The 18,691-nt window shown below is 39.1% G+C and overlaps 1 protein-coding gene across 2 annotated transcripts in view; it reads left to right on the plus strand.

The window, feature by feature from the left end:
- SP3 (Sp3 transcription factor) overlaps positions 1–8,540 on the plus strand; it is a 29,545-nt gene extending 21,005 nt beyond the window's left edge. For both annotated transcript variants that reach the window (XM_060779253.2, XM_067471479.1), the window contains exons 5-7: positions 4,946–5,138; positions 5,679–5,875; positions 6,831–8,540. In XM_060779253.2, coding sequence (XP_060635236.2) covers positions 4,946–5,138; positions 5,679–5,875; positions 6,831–7,144 — 704 coding nt within the window. In that variant the 3' untranslated portion in view covers positions 7,145–8,540. The remainder of the gene's footprint in view (positions 1–4,945; positions 5,139–5,678; positions 5,876–6,830) is intronic.
- The last annotated feature ends 10,151 nt before the right edge of the window (positions 8,541–18,691 follow it).

Consider the following 18,691-nt stretch of genomic DNA (forward strand, 5'->3'; position numbering starts at 1 on the left):
TTTTAAGTGTCCCTTTTAGGTAGGATGTAGTTCAGAGAGGGGCACAAAGAAATGAGGGATCTATTCTGTGCTGCCCTAAAGGTTACAACCAAGTTGAATGGATGGAAGTTACAGGCGAGTAGATTTTGATTGAATGATAGAAGGAATATCTTGACTGTGAGAGGAATTCAGCAATGGAACCAGCTGCCTAGAGAGGTGATGCAGTCTCCTTTGAGTATTTTCAAAAAGAAGTTTGATAGCTATTGGCTGGGGATGCTTTAACTGGAGATCCTGCATTAAGTAGGGAATTAGACTACATTGCCCATGAGATCACTTTTGGTGATTCTGTTATTTTTTTTTTGCTTCTCTCTGGATCACTTGTGCCCTCCAAATCTGCTGTGGAGTATTAAGGAGATTTGCGGTATGTGTGGGAACCTCTCAGAAGAAGGAAAAGACAGGAAAACTTTGATATCCATTTAATAGTGATTATAGCCTTTAACATATTAGGTAAACAGATATTTTAGATTTGTAAGTGATCTTGCAGCTGATGTTGGATTTTGATTCTTATTAGGCAGTAATGCTAAGATTTGAGGAGCTGAAGTCCAACTGCATCTGGGGAGCAAGTTACCTGTCTGCTGTAGGAAAAATTGAGGTACCTAGAAGACAGGAAGCAGATTGCCTCTCTGGAGTGGTAGCAGGTGACATTAAAAATAATCTGCATTCCAGATTTCTAAGAAAAATAGATTAAAATAGAGGTCCCTTTTAAAAATGCATGTGGTGGCTAGCAAGAGAAATATGCAAGCCTGGGAATGAAGGATTTGTAGTTTTGCTAGACTCAAATGTTAGTACATTTAAAGATAGCAGAGGGATGGAATCTCTTGGCAGATATAACTTGTCGTACTATTGGGAATAGGGAGCCCCCCGTGGCGCAGTGGGTTAAACCGCTGAGCTTGTTGACTGAAAGGTCCCAGGTTCGAATCTGTGGAGCGACGTGAGCTTCTGCTGTCAGTCTCAGCTTCTGCCAACCTAGCAGTTCAAAAACATGCAAATGTGAATAGATCTATAGCAGGAAGGTAACAGTGCCCCATGCAGTCATGCTGGCCACATGATCTTGGAGGTGTCTATGGACAACAGCGGCTCTTCGGCTTAGAAATGGAAATGACCACCAACTCTCAGAGTCGGAAACGATTGGACTTAATGTCAAGGGAAAACCTTTACCTTACCATTGGGAACAACAAAATAGATAATGCAGTTGTTAAAATCTAATGGGATAGTAAATCATAGAAATAGAAAGATAGAGGTTAGGCTTAACAGAAAAGAAAACTGTAAAGCACATATTTGAATCAAAGTCTGTAAAGATTATCAAAAGGGATATGCAAATATGTCTGTGTTTTCCTTGACCTCAGTTCAGAATACATAACCCAGTGCATCATGGTAAGTACTATGTACAGATGGCATGTTTGTAACTTTAGAGAAAAGGCTGTACAGGAAACATTCCCCCCTTGCAGCTCTTGTGGCATCTGTGAAACTGCTCCTGAAAGTTCAATAAAACCTTACAGTACAAACACCTGCAGCCTAAAGAGAAGGTCTAACTGTCTTGGGAGTGTGCATCACATTGCTTAGGACTTCCTGGGTCCCAGCAAAGTGCGCACACTAATTCTGCACTTCCAAAAGCATTCTGCTTCAAGAAATCTTTGCTAAAAGCCTACATGTCCCTTCCTGCATTCATTTACCAAAATAACTTTTATGTTTAGAAAAAATAAAATGAGATTTAACTGTAGCAATTAGGAAAAAAAATCCTGCGGCTTCCAAAATACATAAGAGTAAAAATGTTTCTTGGATTTTTCACACTTCTGGGATGAGTACTTACAGAGCACTCTGAAACAACCATATAGTTTCTAACTTGAGGTACTCCTTATATCCCATAATTAACCGCACAGATTTGAGCTGTAGTAATAATGATGATAACGGTGATTATTTGTTAAAGTCATTTCTCAATTTCCCCCTAAACACAGATGTATCAGAGTGGGGATAGCAAAGCCTTCGATTTGTATCATGCAATTGTTTTGTGTTCAGTATTCACACAGAGCAGCCAATCTATACACTGAATAGTGTATAAACTGGGACACCCAAGGTTTTCATGTGCTTCAAGAGACCAGGGCAGCATGTTGTTCCGTTGTGAGATGTTGTGGCTAGAAGGAAAAGCTATTCTGGGTCCACATGGAAGCACCATAGGTTTACACATAGCCATTTTAACATCCTGATCATCTATATTTCTATGAAACTCATATCTGATTATAATTACTTACTCTGGATTATGAACATCAGTCAAAGTAGATACTTGAAATGAGCAAGACTTAATGGCGCACAGTAGTTGCAGTCAAACAAGATTACACATGTATATAGGGTTTTTGTTTTAGCTTTATATTCAGGAATCCTTTTATCGCCATCCCTGGAAAATGAAAATATGGTTCAGAAGGGAGGACACTGCTGTTTTATGTTGTTTGGTGACTCTTTCTATAATTGAATCGTACTTGTATCCCTTCTATGTTTGAAATCATATCTAATTTGAAGATACATATTTGGAATAACACAATTTTGTGTCACAAACACAAAAAAGTTAAGTGGAAAAGCAGTCTGAAGTAAAGCCAGGGGTAGGGTAAAAAATATGATTGTGAAAAAGATAACTGACATTGTGTCTATGCAAATAATTGATTTGTTCAAACTTTGAGCAGACCATAATAGCATTTACAATTCATTCTTTTTCCTACTGTTTGTTATTCTTTTAATATTTCTTGCATTTGAATCCTTTAAAGTTGTATTAATATTGTCATGCCATTTGTTAGTGGGTACTTTAAATAACTTCTCACACTTCAAACTACTTTAAGAGGACATGAGTAACACTTGGAACATTTTCAGTCTGAAATTCATTTTAGGAATTCAGATAGGGCATCTCCACCACATAGCTATATCAGTTTGATGCCACTTTAATTGTCATGGCTTCGCCCTGTAGAATCATGAGAGATGTAGTTGGTGAGATGCTTACACATCTATTTGCCCTCTGCAGAGGATTTTAGGTTTCTCCGCAAATTCCTGATCCTAGAATTCAATAGCATGGAAACTTGACAAAGTGGCTATAACTGTGTAGTGCAGATACACACAGAGATGTATTGAGCAAACAGTATTGGATTTCAGGATAGGTCTGGGGCTAGGAGTAAATATGATGGATACTGCACAAAAATAAGCTCATTGTGACAATTGCAAATGCTACAGTAGTTCTATAAAAGTGAGTAAAGGAAGTGACTTTTGTACCATAATAAGATTTTAAAAATCCCCTTGGATCTTGTGTAGAAAAATCCAGACATTGTCACTGTAAACTTGCTATTGGTATCCAACAATTTGTCAGTTCTTATTTAGGAGTAATAGTGCCTCTTTCCTGTGCCTGGCTTTGGAGTTCATAGTAGGTACACAGCCTTCATGTTGATCTTCTTTCAGTTCCAGATACCAGAATCATGGAAGTAGTTGTGCTTAATCTTCCTTTGTGTTGGGATGGGCTTTTGTAGGGCTCTGAAACTCCAGCTAACAGAAAATAGACAAGAAAGAGATATTGTTAGACCAGGACTTACGAGCTTTTGGCCTTCCAGAGGTTGCAGAATTGCAGTCCCAGTCAGCCCTCAGGAGTTTTAAGTTGGCTAAAACTGATTGGAGTTGCTGTGCAGAGGCAGCTTGAAGGCCACAAGTTCCTCAGCCTGCATTAGAAGACCTGTCCCCTTGAAGAGATATATTTTGGGGGGAAATTTAGCTTTGCCCTATATTATAAATGTTCTTATTTTAGACTTTCTAATTTTAAACTCTCTTCATTTTTATTATGTTTGCATACTTTATTCAAAAGTAATATTGTTAGATTGTGTCAACAGTTCAGGCTCCGGTGGTGCAGTGGGTTAAATCCTTGTGCTGGCAGGACTGCTGACTGACAGGTCAGTGGTTCGAATCCAAGGAGAACAGGTTGAGCTCCCTTTGACAGCTCCAGCTCCCCATGTGGGGACATGAGAGAAGCCTCCTACAAGGATGGTAAAACATTAAACATCCAGGCGTCCCCTGGGCAAAATCCTTGCAGACAGCCAGTTCTCTCACACCAGAAGAGACTTGCAGTTTCTCCTGACACAGGGGAAAAAACAGTTCAGGCAATGACAGTTTTACCAGTTTTGTTCACTTCCCATTCCTATTCCAAATAGTAATTTACAGGTTTTAAAAAAACCCACTGGTTCTAGCAAAAGAAATTTCCATATTTCAGTGAGAAGATTTTAAATATTACTATTATTTGTACTTGAAGGTTTAAAATGCTTAGTTGTAAATTTGTCATGAGATCCAGCATGGTGTAATAGTTTGAAGGCTGGCTTTGAACAACAGGTTCAGATCTCCATTCAGACATGAAAAGTCGTGGGTGACCTTGGGCAAGTCACACTCTCTCAGAGGAAGGCAGAAATACAAACCCTTGCTAAGAGACCTGCCTTAGGTCAGCATAAGACACAAGTAACTTGGAAAGCAAAACAGCAAATTCTGTTGTGCCCCAAATCCAACTGCTTGTCACAGCTAGAGCACACCCATGGACCCAGTGGGGTTTACAAAGTATTGACTTAACCATTCAGTAGTTGATTCAAATGCCTGAGCTAAGCACTTGAATTAAGTTAGTGTTATTTCCATTCTGTTATACAGCATGCATTTAAAAATCCTTTTCTAGCACGGTATAACAGTTTTGATAGTGCTTTAAAAGTTTGCATTGGTGGGGCTAGACATATCGTCTAATTACAGAACCGCCATAACACCGATTGACAATAATACCTATGAACCTGGTTTTTCAATCTCCACACTGTGGTGGACACGACATGCTAAAGGGCTAAGATCATTATGGACTGCTTCCCTCAGTTTAATGGGCTAGCTACTGATCTTTGTTACTTGTCCTTAGATATTAGGATTAAAGAAGAAGAGCCCGATCCAGAAGAGTGGCAGCTTGGGGGTGATTCTACCCTGAATACCAATGATCTGACACATTTGCGGGTGCAGGTGGTAGACGAGGAAGGGGACCAGCCACATCAAGAAGGGAAAAGATTACGAAGAGTCGCTTGCACCTGTCCTAATTGTAAAGAAGGCGGTGGAAGGTATGCACTTCTTGACTTCCTGTGTAGTAATCGTCCTTAAAATAAATGAGGCAAAAGTGAGAGAGAGCTCATTAATTTCTGCACCTGTAGCTAGCTGTGAGGAATCTGTGCTTTTGGTCCTTACGGTGCAAATGGGCAAGTGACTGACACAGGGATGTGGCTTGTGTTGTGCGTCTTCCCTTCAGCAGTGACAGCTCCTGCCGCTCCCGAGCCTGTTAGTGCCATTGATCACTATAAATGTGTACTGAGTTATTTGGATGTTAGCTCTTTCCAGTTCAGCAAAATAGACAGTTGGCGAAAAATGAGAATTAAAGATTCAACTGCATGCTGATCTGTTTTAGTGAGATGGATCAACTCCATCTTGACAATAGCTGACATCTGGCTGTGGCCTGTATTGTTTGCTGAGCTTTGTCATTGTTGGAACTGCAGCATTACGCACCCGGGGACAAAAACCAGACTTACAGTGTCCGAACCTGAGAACATCCTACATTTAAGCTTTCAAGCGTCAAGTAACTTTTGTTTTCATGTACATTTTAACAGGGGCACCAACCTGGGGAAGAAGAAGCAACATATCTGTCACATACCGGGCTGTGGAAAAGTTTATGGAAAGACATCGCATCTGAGGGCTCACCTCCGCTGGCACTCTGGGGAACGTCCATTTATTTGTAATTGGATGTTCTGTGGCAAAAGGTTTACCCGCAGTGATGAGCTACAGAGGCACAGGAGAACACATACAGGTTATTAAGATTAGATTCCATTTCTTTTTTAAGATAAATAAATAAGAGGGTAAGAGCATGCTTCTCTGTGTGCATGTGTGTAAGAGAGAGAGAGAGTAAAGGATAAACTAGTTTTAAAATATAGCTATTTATTATTGTTGCTGATTTCTAAATGCTTCCAAAAAGTTAGTCCATAGCTACTTTTCCAGGGGGTGAGTGATTGGGTGGGGGAACAATATACTGTATATGCTTGAGTATAAGCCTAGTTTTTCAGCCCCTTTTTAGACTGAAAATGCCCCCCTCTGCTTATATTCGGATGAAGGTCCTGGCAGGAAGGCGTGGGGCAGAAAAAAGGGCTTCTTTCAGCCCCATTCTTTCCTGCCAGAACCTTCACCTCTCTGCACAGCAACTCAGGTCTCCATCCTCTCTTGTCTTGCACAGCGCACGCACCTTCCTCTCCTCGTCTTGGCGCAGCATGCACCTTCCTCTCCTCCTTTCTCGGTGCCAGTCTTTCCCACTTTTTCTTATTCATATACACACAGCATTTCCCCCAAAATGTATAGTTAAAATAAATTATGGTGATTATTGGAAGGATACGTAAGCATATTTACATTGAAGAACGTATTATAATCAGAGTTGGACAGTCTTATCTTAAATTACAGTTTTATGTAAACATTCAAAAACATTTAACATATGGATGCCTCAATTAATGTAATTTTATTGGTATCTCTTTTTATTTTGAAATTTACCAGTAGCTGCTGTATTTCTCACCCTCGTCTTATACTCGAGTCAAAAGGTTTTCCCAGTTTTTTTGTGGTAAAATTAGGTGCCTCGGCTTATATTTGGGTCAGTTTATTCTCGAGTATATACGGTACTTTTATTTGGTTGTCTACTCCATAAGCTCTTCTATATAAAGATGAGTTTGATTCCGTTGTGTTTAATTGTGTGACCTTTTATGAGTGTCCTTTCTCCACAGGTGAAAAGAAGTTTGTCTGTCCAGAATGTTCCAAGCGCTTCATGAGAAGCGACCACCTTGCCAAACACATTAAGACGCATCAAAATAAAAAGGCGATTCATGCCAGCAGTACGGTGCTGGCCTCTGTAGAAGCAACCCCAGAGGATACTTTGATCACTGCAGGTGGAACCACGCTTATCCTGGCTAATATTCAACAAGGTTCTGTTTCAGGGATAGGAACTGTAAATACTGGCACCAGCAATCAAGATATTCTTACCAACGCTGAAATACCTTTACAGCTTGTCACTGTTTCTGGAAATGAGACAATGGAATAAATATACACAAGATACCTATTAATTGTGGTTATTTTTATACAGTAGTGAGAAGAATATTGTTCCTAAGTTCTTAGATATCTTTTTATTGATGTGCAAAAATTTTTGGATTGACAGTAACTTGGTTATACATGACACTGAAATGCCTTACTTTGTATGATACTCCATAGTATATTAAAATGGTAAAATTGCATGGATTTTGTAGGTACTTTTGGAATCTAGAAGAGATTAAATTTTACCAACTTGTATAAAAAAAATTTAACGATGGAAATGGTAGTCTAATCAAATGCATCAATCCTTTGTGGTTTAGTGTAAAAATGAGAACATGTTGGTATTTATCTATTGTAAGATAAAAGTTGATTGGTGAAAAGAAATCATGTTATGATAAAAGAAATTTTGTAATTTTCTTGATGACTGGAATTTTTATTATGCATAACTGACAAATCAAGTTTCCAAGCAAATCTTTCATTGTATAGGCTTTACTTAGCTCATCAAGTTGTCATTTTGAAGCTAATTATTTTAATTAGGTTAACGATGTACAATATTTTAAGCATTACTCTTGTAAGATTTTGGAAACTACATTTTAACATGGAACTCTAGGGATAGTCACCTTTTAAATCCTGTTGAAAAGCCATGTTTAAAGTTTAATTTTGCCAAAATAATGTCTTGTTAATATTCTTTCAGTAACCAATTTGGGCACTATTACCAATGTTTAAAATTATTCAAAGGCTTAAAAAAGAAGTTGTAGATTTTGGGTGGTGAAACAAAAATAAAGAGACGCCCTTTTCTTGAACATTGGAGGACCAAAAACTAAGGGGTGTCCATTTCAACAGTGGCTTTTATCTAATATTAACTCCCAAAAAACAAATTACTCTGCCAGGGCCTTAAAAGCCATCATGTAAATTACCAATAAAATATAAACACAAACACGCAAGTAGAGAATCTGCTTTATAAAGACAATACTCAATATTAGTCATAGTGAAATAAAGGTTTTACAGCGCTTTCTTCTGCCAAGCTTTTGGTTAGCTGAGCTGCATTTAAATGTCCACATCTTTCCTTTACGCTTCCCTTGAATTGTATGTATCCAGTACATTTAACTGATAAACATATATGTTTTTTATTAAGCCGAATTCTTTTTTTATTTTTAATTACTGTTTATATTTTCAGATATAGAAAAATGTACACACTTTACTTTACATAACCAGTCTGTAATTGCTCTGCCCATTTAACAAGAGAGAAAAAAAAAACATACAATAATTACAGCCGTTCACTCTTTTCAAACATTTGGAAATCTGTTCATTTATTCAAACCACCTCAAATTTAAAGGCTACCTTATTGTACGTTTAAAGTGTATTATAACAGTGTGGTAGTTAATAAAACACTATTTTTTTCCTTTTGACTTGGGGTTTCTGGTTTTCCTTGGCCTTTTCCTTTTACATAAGAGTGACAAGTGACTTGGTGCAAATTATGGCAGCAGCAGATGTTACGCCACTATCTTTCTCTAGAATATTCCAGTAGAACGGATCTTTTGAAATTTCAGTATTGAGCAAACTGGCTTTTCCCTTTCCTAATTCACTCAAGGCAAGGCAGCACTGCAAAGCAGATATTGGATGTAATTCTCATTTTCTTCTTTAGAGCATGATGAGTTTATATTCTGGGCCTTAGATTGTATTGGACATCCATTTTTTTACACATACACATCTGTTTTTCAGAATATCTACATCTCTGTAAGATGCTCAGCAGCTTTCTTTCATGCAACTGGTCCTTAAGAGCACCAGACTGGGTAGAAATTTCTTGGCTCAGAGATTACTTTGGAGACACAATTTTACACAAATGGCTCCTCCACACAGACTCTGAGGAGCTTTCATGCCCTCTAACCCAAATACACAAAGGTCAGATCTTGCTTGGTAAAATAATACATCTAGAAAAGATATGCTAATAAGCATAATTATTGGCCTGAAGTTGAAATTTAATAAAAAACAGTTTTTTGCTGCTTTGCATTTAACTTTCAGCATTGTTCCATGCTGAATTTTCCATCGTTTTTGGCCCTGCAGCTGTAAAAACCTGAATCCTTTAGCAGTCCCAACTAAAGCCAACATTTGGTCAGTCGACATTTCTATGAACCCCATTGATTCAGTAGGTCACCCCTCGCTGAGACTACCAATGGGATCCAGGCCAATTGTTTTTAAAGCAGAACAAATATAACAAATGTACAGAAATACGCTTTGGTCCATAGTTCTATAAAGGGAGATAAACAATGGATCACAAAACTCTTTTTTTTTTAAGCCTAGCTTTTTTCCTCAGTCCCCAAGTTCCTTCCCCAAGATGTCACTACCTTTATTTTACTTGTTCCCTTGTCCGAACTACACTATTGAAGAAACTTGGCTTTGATCATAGGCCTTTCAACAAAAGAGTCAGTCACCTCATTTGAAGTGGATTCAGCAACCTTTTGCTCCCCATTATTTCAGGTGCAAACTTACTCTTTGTCTGTTGTATGTAGGTGAGGAGGTCCTGTTTTCCAGGCCAAGAATGTCATATGATTTGTGAGAAGATGATACTCCCTACTTACCACCTAGGCTTTGGAGTCCCTCCTCAAATGCTCCCCCTTATAGCTATAGATTAGATTATTCGTTTGTTTTTTTTAATTGGAGAGCGTACAAATGTATTATGGTCTCTTTTTCTGACCAAACACATGTCTACTCTTGAAACACACTTGAAGAGAAAAACACTTAATAGAGAAGAGAGAACAAGGGGAGGGGAATGGAGAATAAACTGCAATAGGGATGAGTTCAGTGTCCAGTCGGCAAAAAAATCCAGACATATTTAAGACGTTGTCAAGGGCTTTTGTGGCCTGAATCAGTGGGTTGCTGTGTGGTTTTTGGGCTATATGGCCATGTTCCTTCTGAAGGTCTTCATGGTTGATGAAGAAGAAAAAGACACAATGGGCAAAAAATGTGGTCCAGACAGTAAATTGAGAAGAATGGGTAGAACTGTGGAAGAAACAAATTTATAAAACACTATGCTGTCAAAGACAATTTTAATAAAATCATATATAGCTGGTATATAACATCAACAAAATGATCAAAGATGCAAAAAGGGTCTGACCTTTGCTGGAAATGTAACCAAAAGGTTGGAAGTTTTTATCATTTGTGATGGACTTGCTCAAAAGTAAAGAAATTGTGGACAAATATACAAACAACTTTGAAACTAATTTAAAGATTAAAATCCCGCTGAAACCGGATTTTTTAAAAATTGGGATTTTAGAAAAACAAGTATAAAAACAACAGGAATTACTTTTTTTTTTACATGATGGCAGAAGCTAGAATTACATAAACAAAATTATAGAAACAGCAAAATTTACCAACATCAGAAGACTGGATTATAAAAGTTTTCGAGATGGCTAAAATGGACAAATTGAATTTGTCTTTAGAACAAGTAAATACCCCAAAATTTCAGGAAGAATGGAAATCTTTCATGGAATTTATGAGTAATCAGAAGAAAATGACTACAACAGAGTTTGTTGGATAAAGACATTTTTCTCAACTTTTTTTTTCTTTCCCCCCCATTAGGTTACTTAAGATTTTTTTCCTGCTTTCTAATATATGGAGTAGATGAAAAGAAGATGCTTTTACTCATTTTTAGAAGGGACCCCCCTTTTTAAAACTTTTATTACTACTTTTTATTTTTTTAAAACAGATATACACATCTTGTGTACTGTTAGAAAAAGAAGAAATGAAAGTAGTGAAATGCAGTAAATACTTAATACTAACAGGTTAAATTAACTAACATTACTAACATTAAATTATTTTTTTAGATTTATTGTGTAATTACTAAAACTGGATAAAGGATTTAAAATAAATAATTTAGTACATATAAAAGATAAATTTAAAGATAAATTTAATAGACATTGAATTCTATTCAAACAAATATAAAGCTGTGCTTTATAATAATAACAAAGATAAACTTACTGAAGAGGAACCGGAAGACAACAACACTCCTCCCTTTCCTATAGTAGATACATACAATGTTTTGGTATTGTATGTAAATCTTTTAATTGATATGAAGAAATGGATTATTACATACAGGTTTACATACAATAGATTATTAAAATATAAAAATGTTTTAATGAAAATGTTTTTAATGTAATGACATTAATAAAACTTTGTAAATTGATTATTCTCTCTCTTCTTTATCACCTTCCCTCTACTTTCGCGACGTATTTAATATTTGTTACCATTTAATCTGCTAACAATAACAATAACTCTACCTCCCCGCGTTCCCCCATTTGCCTGTTTTTTCTTCTTTTGTTGTATAAATTGAAAATTCTTAACAAAAAATTAAAATAATTGTAATGATCTGTCCTTGAGCTTCACTTTTGCCATGCTCTTTGTAAGGAATGTTTATATGATCCCAAACGCTGCCCACAAAAAAAGTGAAAATTGTGGATTGTTTCTAACAATCCCAACGCTGTAACACCAATTATAAAGGATTATTTTATAAAAATTCAATCAAGTGTTTGGAGGCTGCTGAGACTTTGCCACCAACACACTATTTTCTGAGGTAATTTTAGTATGAACACTAGCTACCACCACACTTAAAAGGAATGTTTAGCTTCTGGTTTGGCAAGAGGTTTTAAGTAAGCTGTGTTGTGCTAGATTCACACTCAGGGCTCTGAACTCTGAGGTAAAAAACACTGAGATTCTTTTAAATAAATGCTGCCACCAGTCTTAAAACTCTGTTTGCTAAACTGCTATGGAACTATTTCACATAGAGGCACTCTTGAGACAGTTGTTGTTTAATAAAGAACAAAGTTGTTTATTTGTGATAACTTCAACAATACAGGCACTTAAGCTTAATGGTTGCAATAATGAGTTGGAGCGTATGGTTACTTTAAAAATAGTTCAATGCTTTGTTCCATAAACAACTCTTCACTCCTTCAGAAAACTAGCAGACTTCCCTCTGACTAGAATTCCTAGAAATCTGGACAGTTCTTTCCCTTGGATCTGTCTATACACTATACTAGCTATTCTCCCTAATAGCTATCTATCTCTACTAACTGACCAACGTTTGGCTTCTCTGACTTCTCTTCTACCACTCCCAAAACCCAACTCTCTTCTTCAACACACAAATCCAAATGGAGCTGTCAGATTTTAAAATGCACCCTTACAGACATTTTTTTTCTGCACTCTGGCTAAGCTCCGCCCACTCTCTCCCAGCCAATTACAAAGCTTCTCCACATTTCCCTCCAGGCTGCTCCTAAGCTCCGCCCCCTCTAGAAAACTGGTACTCTAAAATGGCTGCCTCCATGCACCATCTCATAAAATGGCTGCTGAAAATCTTGGGCCTACTTCCTGAGCTTTCCCCGACCTAAAAGGTAGGCAGTTCATCACACTCTTATATCATGTTAGGAGGTGACAAAACACTAAAAGCGGAGTATATTCTGTCATCAAAAAGGACCATGAGCTGAAAAGTGGTAATGTAGTCCAAGCTGTGGAAGTTGGAGGCCTTTATCTATTCATGGTTCACCACTGCTGTCATACCTGGTGGCTTCTATGTCAATGAGGCAGCAATTCTAACTTTACAGAAACTCTTCAAAGTGTTGTACTTTATCTAGAAGATGGAGATCTAGTTCCATGTGCAGGTATTTTAAACTACAGACTAAAGCCCAGAGTAGCACTGGCATGGAAGTAATCCACTTCCATTGAGCTACTAACAATACAATTACCTTCGTGTCCCGGCGGCGAGCTTCCATTCTATTTCTCTATAGCTACTGTGGGAAACAAGATACTGGGCAGAAGCTCTGTTCTGCTCTGACCCATCCAACGTCTTGTCATATTCCAACAAAGTAAATGAACTGTAGTCAATAAAGTTCTTAAAAAGGTCAACATCAGTAAGGTGAGTATGTTGTCAAACCATGGCACCCCCCCCCCCCCGCCAACCGTTTATGGACAATAAATACAGTTCAAGCAAAAATATGTTTTTTTTCCCCTTTATTTTCAAAACATTTTCTGCTTTTTCAAAGTTTCACAGTATTGAAGCCTCTAGAGTCTCTGATCAAAGCTAAACCCACTAATAATTGTATTAAAATTATACTTTTTTGTAACTTGTATTGCTTGTGAACTATATCAATATCCTGAATGCACCTGCTGTCGCCATACCCCGTGTTTGCAAAAGCTCCTGGGAACGCAGATCACTATATAATTAACAAAGGGTCCTAGCGATAAAATGTTTTGTGTATATATGTGCAGGGGCGGCTCAACCCATTACGCAAAGTAAGCATTCGCAGTATAGTTGATTTTGCCCAGGGGCGCTCTTGGGGGAAAATAGACCTTGTCATATGCGAGTTGTAGTTACTGGGATGTACAGTTCACCTACAATCAAAGAGCATTCTGAACTCCACCAATGATGGAATTGAACCAAATATGGCGCACAGAACTCCCACGACGAACAGAAAAAATATATCAGTGATTGGTTGGGGCGCCAAAATACTGTTTACTTACCATTGAAAATTACCTAGGGCCACCTTTGTATATGTGAGACAGATGATCCTTTTGTCACCAATATGACCATAATATATTTTCCTGTTCAACTAAAGCTGGGGGCTGCCATTCTCATGCAACAAAAGGCTAAACAAATATGAATACATGTTAACATCCTGAATAGGCAGTACAATCCCTGGCTATTTTCAAGCCTTGAATGGTTGAGTCCATAGCTGCAGAATCTGTAGAAACGGAGGGCCAATATTCTTATAGAGAGGCCAGAAAATAAATACTGTGTCCTCCCCCAACAGTGAAAGATTGCAGTTTCTCCCTACAACATTATCCTTCTCTTAATCTTATTCCATTTGACTTTATGGCAATGTTGTTAGAATTCCAAAAACAAGTGGACTCTGCTGGACAGTTTTGATCTCAGTGAAAGAAAGAAAATGGGGGCTTTTAGCCCCCCACCCCAAAGGGCTGTTGAATTTGCTCTTCTGAATGCTGTGAAACATTTTAAAAGGTGTTAATGTGTTCCTAGCCGATGCAGAATGAAAGAATAGGGCTGGCAATTAGGCCATAATTCAATTGTTGTTTTTTAAAAAATTTAATCAGCAAAATCAAAGTGAAATTGCTGTGATGCTGTGATTAATAATTAAACACACTGTGGTGTATTGTCCAATTTCCTATATGTTTTCCTACTAATCTTTATGTAGGTAATGCACCTTAAATATATAATTATTTAACAGCTTGGAATGGCAGCAAAGGAGCCTCATGGCACAAAATATATAGTTTCTAATAATAGCTTTCTTGCTTTTTTGTATTTTTTTGTCATTTAATTAGTTGAATATTTACCAGAGGCACAAAATGGGCAGTTTTTGAAAAGGTCAAATAATTTTAATTTTTTAATTAGATATATTATTATGTACTTATTTAGGCTGAGTACTTGACAATATTACATATATTTATCGAAAGTGTTAAATGTCTTGGAGCTACTCAGTCAATAACTTGCACCAGGGGATATGATTTCCTCCATCTTTAATGTTTATTTTACATTTTTGAAAGGCACAACCCTCAGAAAAGAAAAGTTAATTTAAAAAAATAACTTATACAAAGCCAAATGTAAATGTTGGAAAAATTACTTCTGCTTATTGCTTTGGATTTTTTATTTAATAGAACATCCATATATTAATTCACTGCAACTCCAGCTAAATTTTCTCTGATTCAGGCATGGCAAAAACATTTGCTTGAGGCTCAGGAGCAGTCATTCCCGTCTTGGTGTCCATGAAGTTTCACCACCCATCCTTCCCAGCCACCATGACCATTGGTCAGAAATCCTGGAAGATACTCTAAAACTTCTGGAGAGGGCAAGGATTAGGAAGACTGTTGTGGAGTGGTGGTGATGATGATGATGATGATGATGATACATTTTATTGATTAGACCTTAAGCCATATCACAATACTAACCCAAACAACAACAAGGCTTGATAAGACTTGATTACATAAGTTAAAATAAGACACTTATAACAATACAGTAAATAAATATGATACAACTGAATATTTGAAACCCAAGGATGTGGACAAGATACTTGGAGGAATGAGGCCAACCACATGCATCCTGGACCCCTGCCCATCCTGGCTTCTAAAGGAGGCCAGAGGGGGATTGGCTTAGTGGGTTAAGGTGGTGGTTAATGCTTCCCTTCGGGAAGGCAAGATTCCAGCGAGCTTAAAACAAGCTATAATAAAACCGCTGTTGAAGAAACCATCACTGGACCCCACTAAATTCGACAACTATCGGCCAGTTTCCAATCTCCCCTTCTTGGGCAAAGTCTTGGAACGTGTGGTGGCCTCACAACTCCAGGTATTCTTGGTAGACACGGATTATCTAGACCCGGCACAGTCTGGCTTTAGGCCGGGATATGGTACCGAGACAGCCTTGGTCGCCTTAGTGGATGATCTGCGCCGGGAGCTCGACAGGGGGAGTGTGTTCCTGTTGGTGCTGCTTGACCTCTCAGCGGCCTTCGATACCGTCGACCACAGTATCCTTCTGGGACGCCTCGCAGGGATGGGTCTTGGAGGTACTGTTTTGCAGTGGCTCCGGTCATTCCTGGAGGGTTGATCTCAGAAGGTGTTGTTGGGGGACACCTGTTCAACCCCACAACCATTGTCTTGTGGGGTTCCTCAGGGCTCAATATTGTCTCCCATGTTGTTTAACATCTACATGAAGCCGCTGGGGGAGATCATCCGGAGTTTCGGGGTACGGTGTCATCTGTACGCGGATGATGTCCAACTCTGTCACTCCTTTCCACCTGCTACTAAGGAGGCTGTCCAGGTCCTGAACCGGTGCCTGGCCGCTGTGACGGTCTGGATGAGGGCGAACAAATTGAAATTGAATCCAGACAAGACAGAGGTACTCCTGATCAGTCGCAAGGCCGAACAGGGCATAGGGTTACAGCCTGTGTTGGATGGGGCCGCACTCCCCCTGAAGATGCAGGTTCGCAGCTTGGGTGTGACCCTGGACTCATCACTGAGCCTGGAACCCCAGGTTTCGGCGGTGACCAGGGGAGCATTTGCACAGCTAAAGCTTGTGCGCCAGCTGCGCCCATACCTTGGGAAGTCTGACTTGGCCACGGTAATCCACGCTCTGGTTACATCCCGTATAGACTACTGCAACGCTCTCTACGTGGGGTTGCCTTTGAAGACAGCTCGGAAGCTCCAACTAGTCCAACGCTCGGCAGCCATGATTTTAACAGGAGCGGAGCGCAGGGAGCATACAACCCCCCTGTTGCGCCAACTCCACTGGCTACCGATCTGCTACCGGGCTGAATTCAAAGTGCTGGCATTGGCCTTTAAAGCCCTAAACGGTTCCGGCCCAAGCTACCTATCTGACCGCATCTCTGCCTATGAACCCACCAGGAGTTTGAGATCTTCCGGGGAGACCCTGCTCTCGATCCCACCTGCTTCTCAAGCTCGGCTGGTGGGGACGAGAGATAGGGCCTTCTCGGTGGTGGCTCCTCGGCTGTGGAACGCCCTTCCTACGGACATTAGACTAGCACCATCTCTAATGGTATTCCGCAAAAAGGTGAAGACCTGGATGTTTGTGCAGGCGTTTGAGTAATTTAGTGCAATCTGGTAATGGAACATAGGAATGGAACAATGGACGACGAACCTGGACTACGCTTGGATGATGAGAAGATTGGGTACGGTTGTTTTTTGTAATAATTGTGCATTGTAATTGCTTATTGGTAATTTATGGATAATGTGTTAAGTCAATTGTTATATGTTGTATGGAACCACTGCTGTTTCTACTGTTTTTACTGTTTGTGAACCGCCGTGAGTCGCCTTCGGGCTTGAGATACAGCGGTATATAAGCAAAGTAAATAAATAAATAAATAAATAAATATTTATGTCATATTTCCTTATCATCCCTACAATATATCTGTTGTAGAGTGTTTCCCAGAGTCAGAAATTATGGTTCCATGACTTGATTCCATAAGGGCAATTCATTGATTTTATTGTTCAAATCTGGTAGATGTTGCAAGGATCCTTTCTCACTGTTCAGTTGTAGTGCTATGATTTCAGTTTGATTTTCATCTCCACCTATCATCAGAGGCAGCCCTAGGTAATTTTCAATTGTAAACAAACAGTATTTTGCCCCCCCCCCCCAACCAATCACTGATATATTTTTTCTGTTCGTCGTGGGAGTTCTGTGCGCCATATTTGGTTCAATTCCATCATTGGTGGAGTTCAGAATGCTCTTTGATTGTAGGTGAACTATACATCCCAGTAACTACAACTCGCATATGTCAAGGTCTATTTTCCCCCAAGAGCGCCTCAAGAGCGCCCCTGGGCAAAATCAACTATACTGCAAATGCTTACTTTGCGTAATGGGTTGAGCCGCCCCTGCCTATCATGGCCCATAATAGGTTGTCATGGAAGTTGTACTCCAAAACATCTGGAAATCTAATGGCCTCTTTCATGCCTGGGCTAAGGAAAAATAGGATTCTAGCACGGGCTCAGTTTAAGTTGAACAATGTATGTCTAATGTTACTAGTGTAGGTCTTTGCAAAGTGGTTGTTTGGAGAGATCTTTAGCAGATGCTTGGAAAGCAGGAGATATTTCTGTGTTGGTAACACCACTACTGTACTTTATACTGTCTGCATGGTCACAAATATATTCCTATAATTTCAAACAACAGGACAAGGAGATAACTTTAAAAAAATCTATGGTAGATTTTGTTGATTTTTTTCAGAGTGGAATTTTCAAAACGGGACAAACTCAGTGAAGGGTTGAAAGTAGTAACAATATTCAGTGTAGGAGACTTAGTTTTGAGATATCTGCCCAACTACTCAGGAGTAAATTGATTATTCTCAGTGAAGCTTATTTGCCTAATTTGGTTCTGGCATTTTGACTGTCAGCTGTTGACTTGAGATAAATCTTTAATACTGGATGTGCTGGTTTGTTTTATTTATTTTATTTTAATTGCAGGGAGTTGGTAGCTTTTCTTGCCGATTTTGCTAACAAGATGACAAAATGGATAGGCCTGGAAAGGGTTTCGAAAAGGGTGCTGTGATTTCTTCCCCTATGCAGATCATTTTCTCTGTGGTGGTTTCCAGCAGTTTCACCTCAGGGCTTAATAGCCAAGGTTACGAGCTCACATTTGGACCGGAGCAACGCAAATCCCTCATTAGTGAAGCCCTCTTGGCCCCCAAACCCTCATCTTCCTTTCAGACCAGTGAGTCTGACTTTCCCCCTAATCACAGGAATGTTTTCCTACTTGTTCTCAAGCCCTCTAAGCAATGAGTTCAAACACTGACTTGAACCCCTTCCCCTACGGGTCCTCCTGACTTTATATTTACAGGAGGGTCCTGAAACAATTACCTGGCTGCATTCAGAAGGTTTCTCCATTGTTGTAAACAATGACACCACCAGATACTTTATAAGGGACACGGTGCAACCTGAGAGGGCTCTTTTCTTCAGGTTGCAGCACAGTGAGGTCTTATGCTGCTGGGCTGTTGCTCTCTCCATTATTAAGGAAGATCCACTTACTGCTTCCACCTCACACATTTGAAAC

This window comes from Anolis sagrei, chromosome 1, assembly GCF_037176765.1.
Source record: "Anolis sagrei isolate rAnoSag1 chromosome 1, rAnoSag1.mat, whole genome shotgun sequence".
In the NCBI taxonomy this organism is placed as follows: domain Eukaryota; kingdom Metazoa; phylum Chordata; class Lepidosauria; order Squamata; family Dactyloidae; genus Anolis; species Anolis sagrei.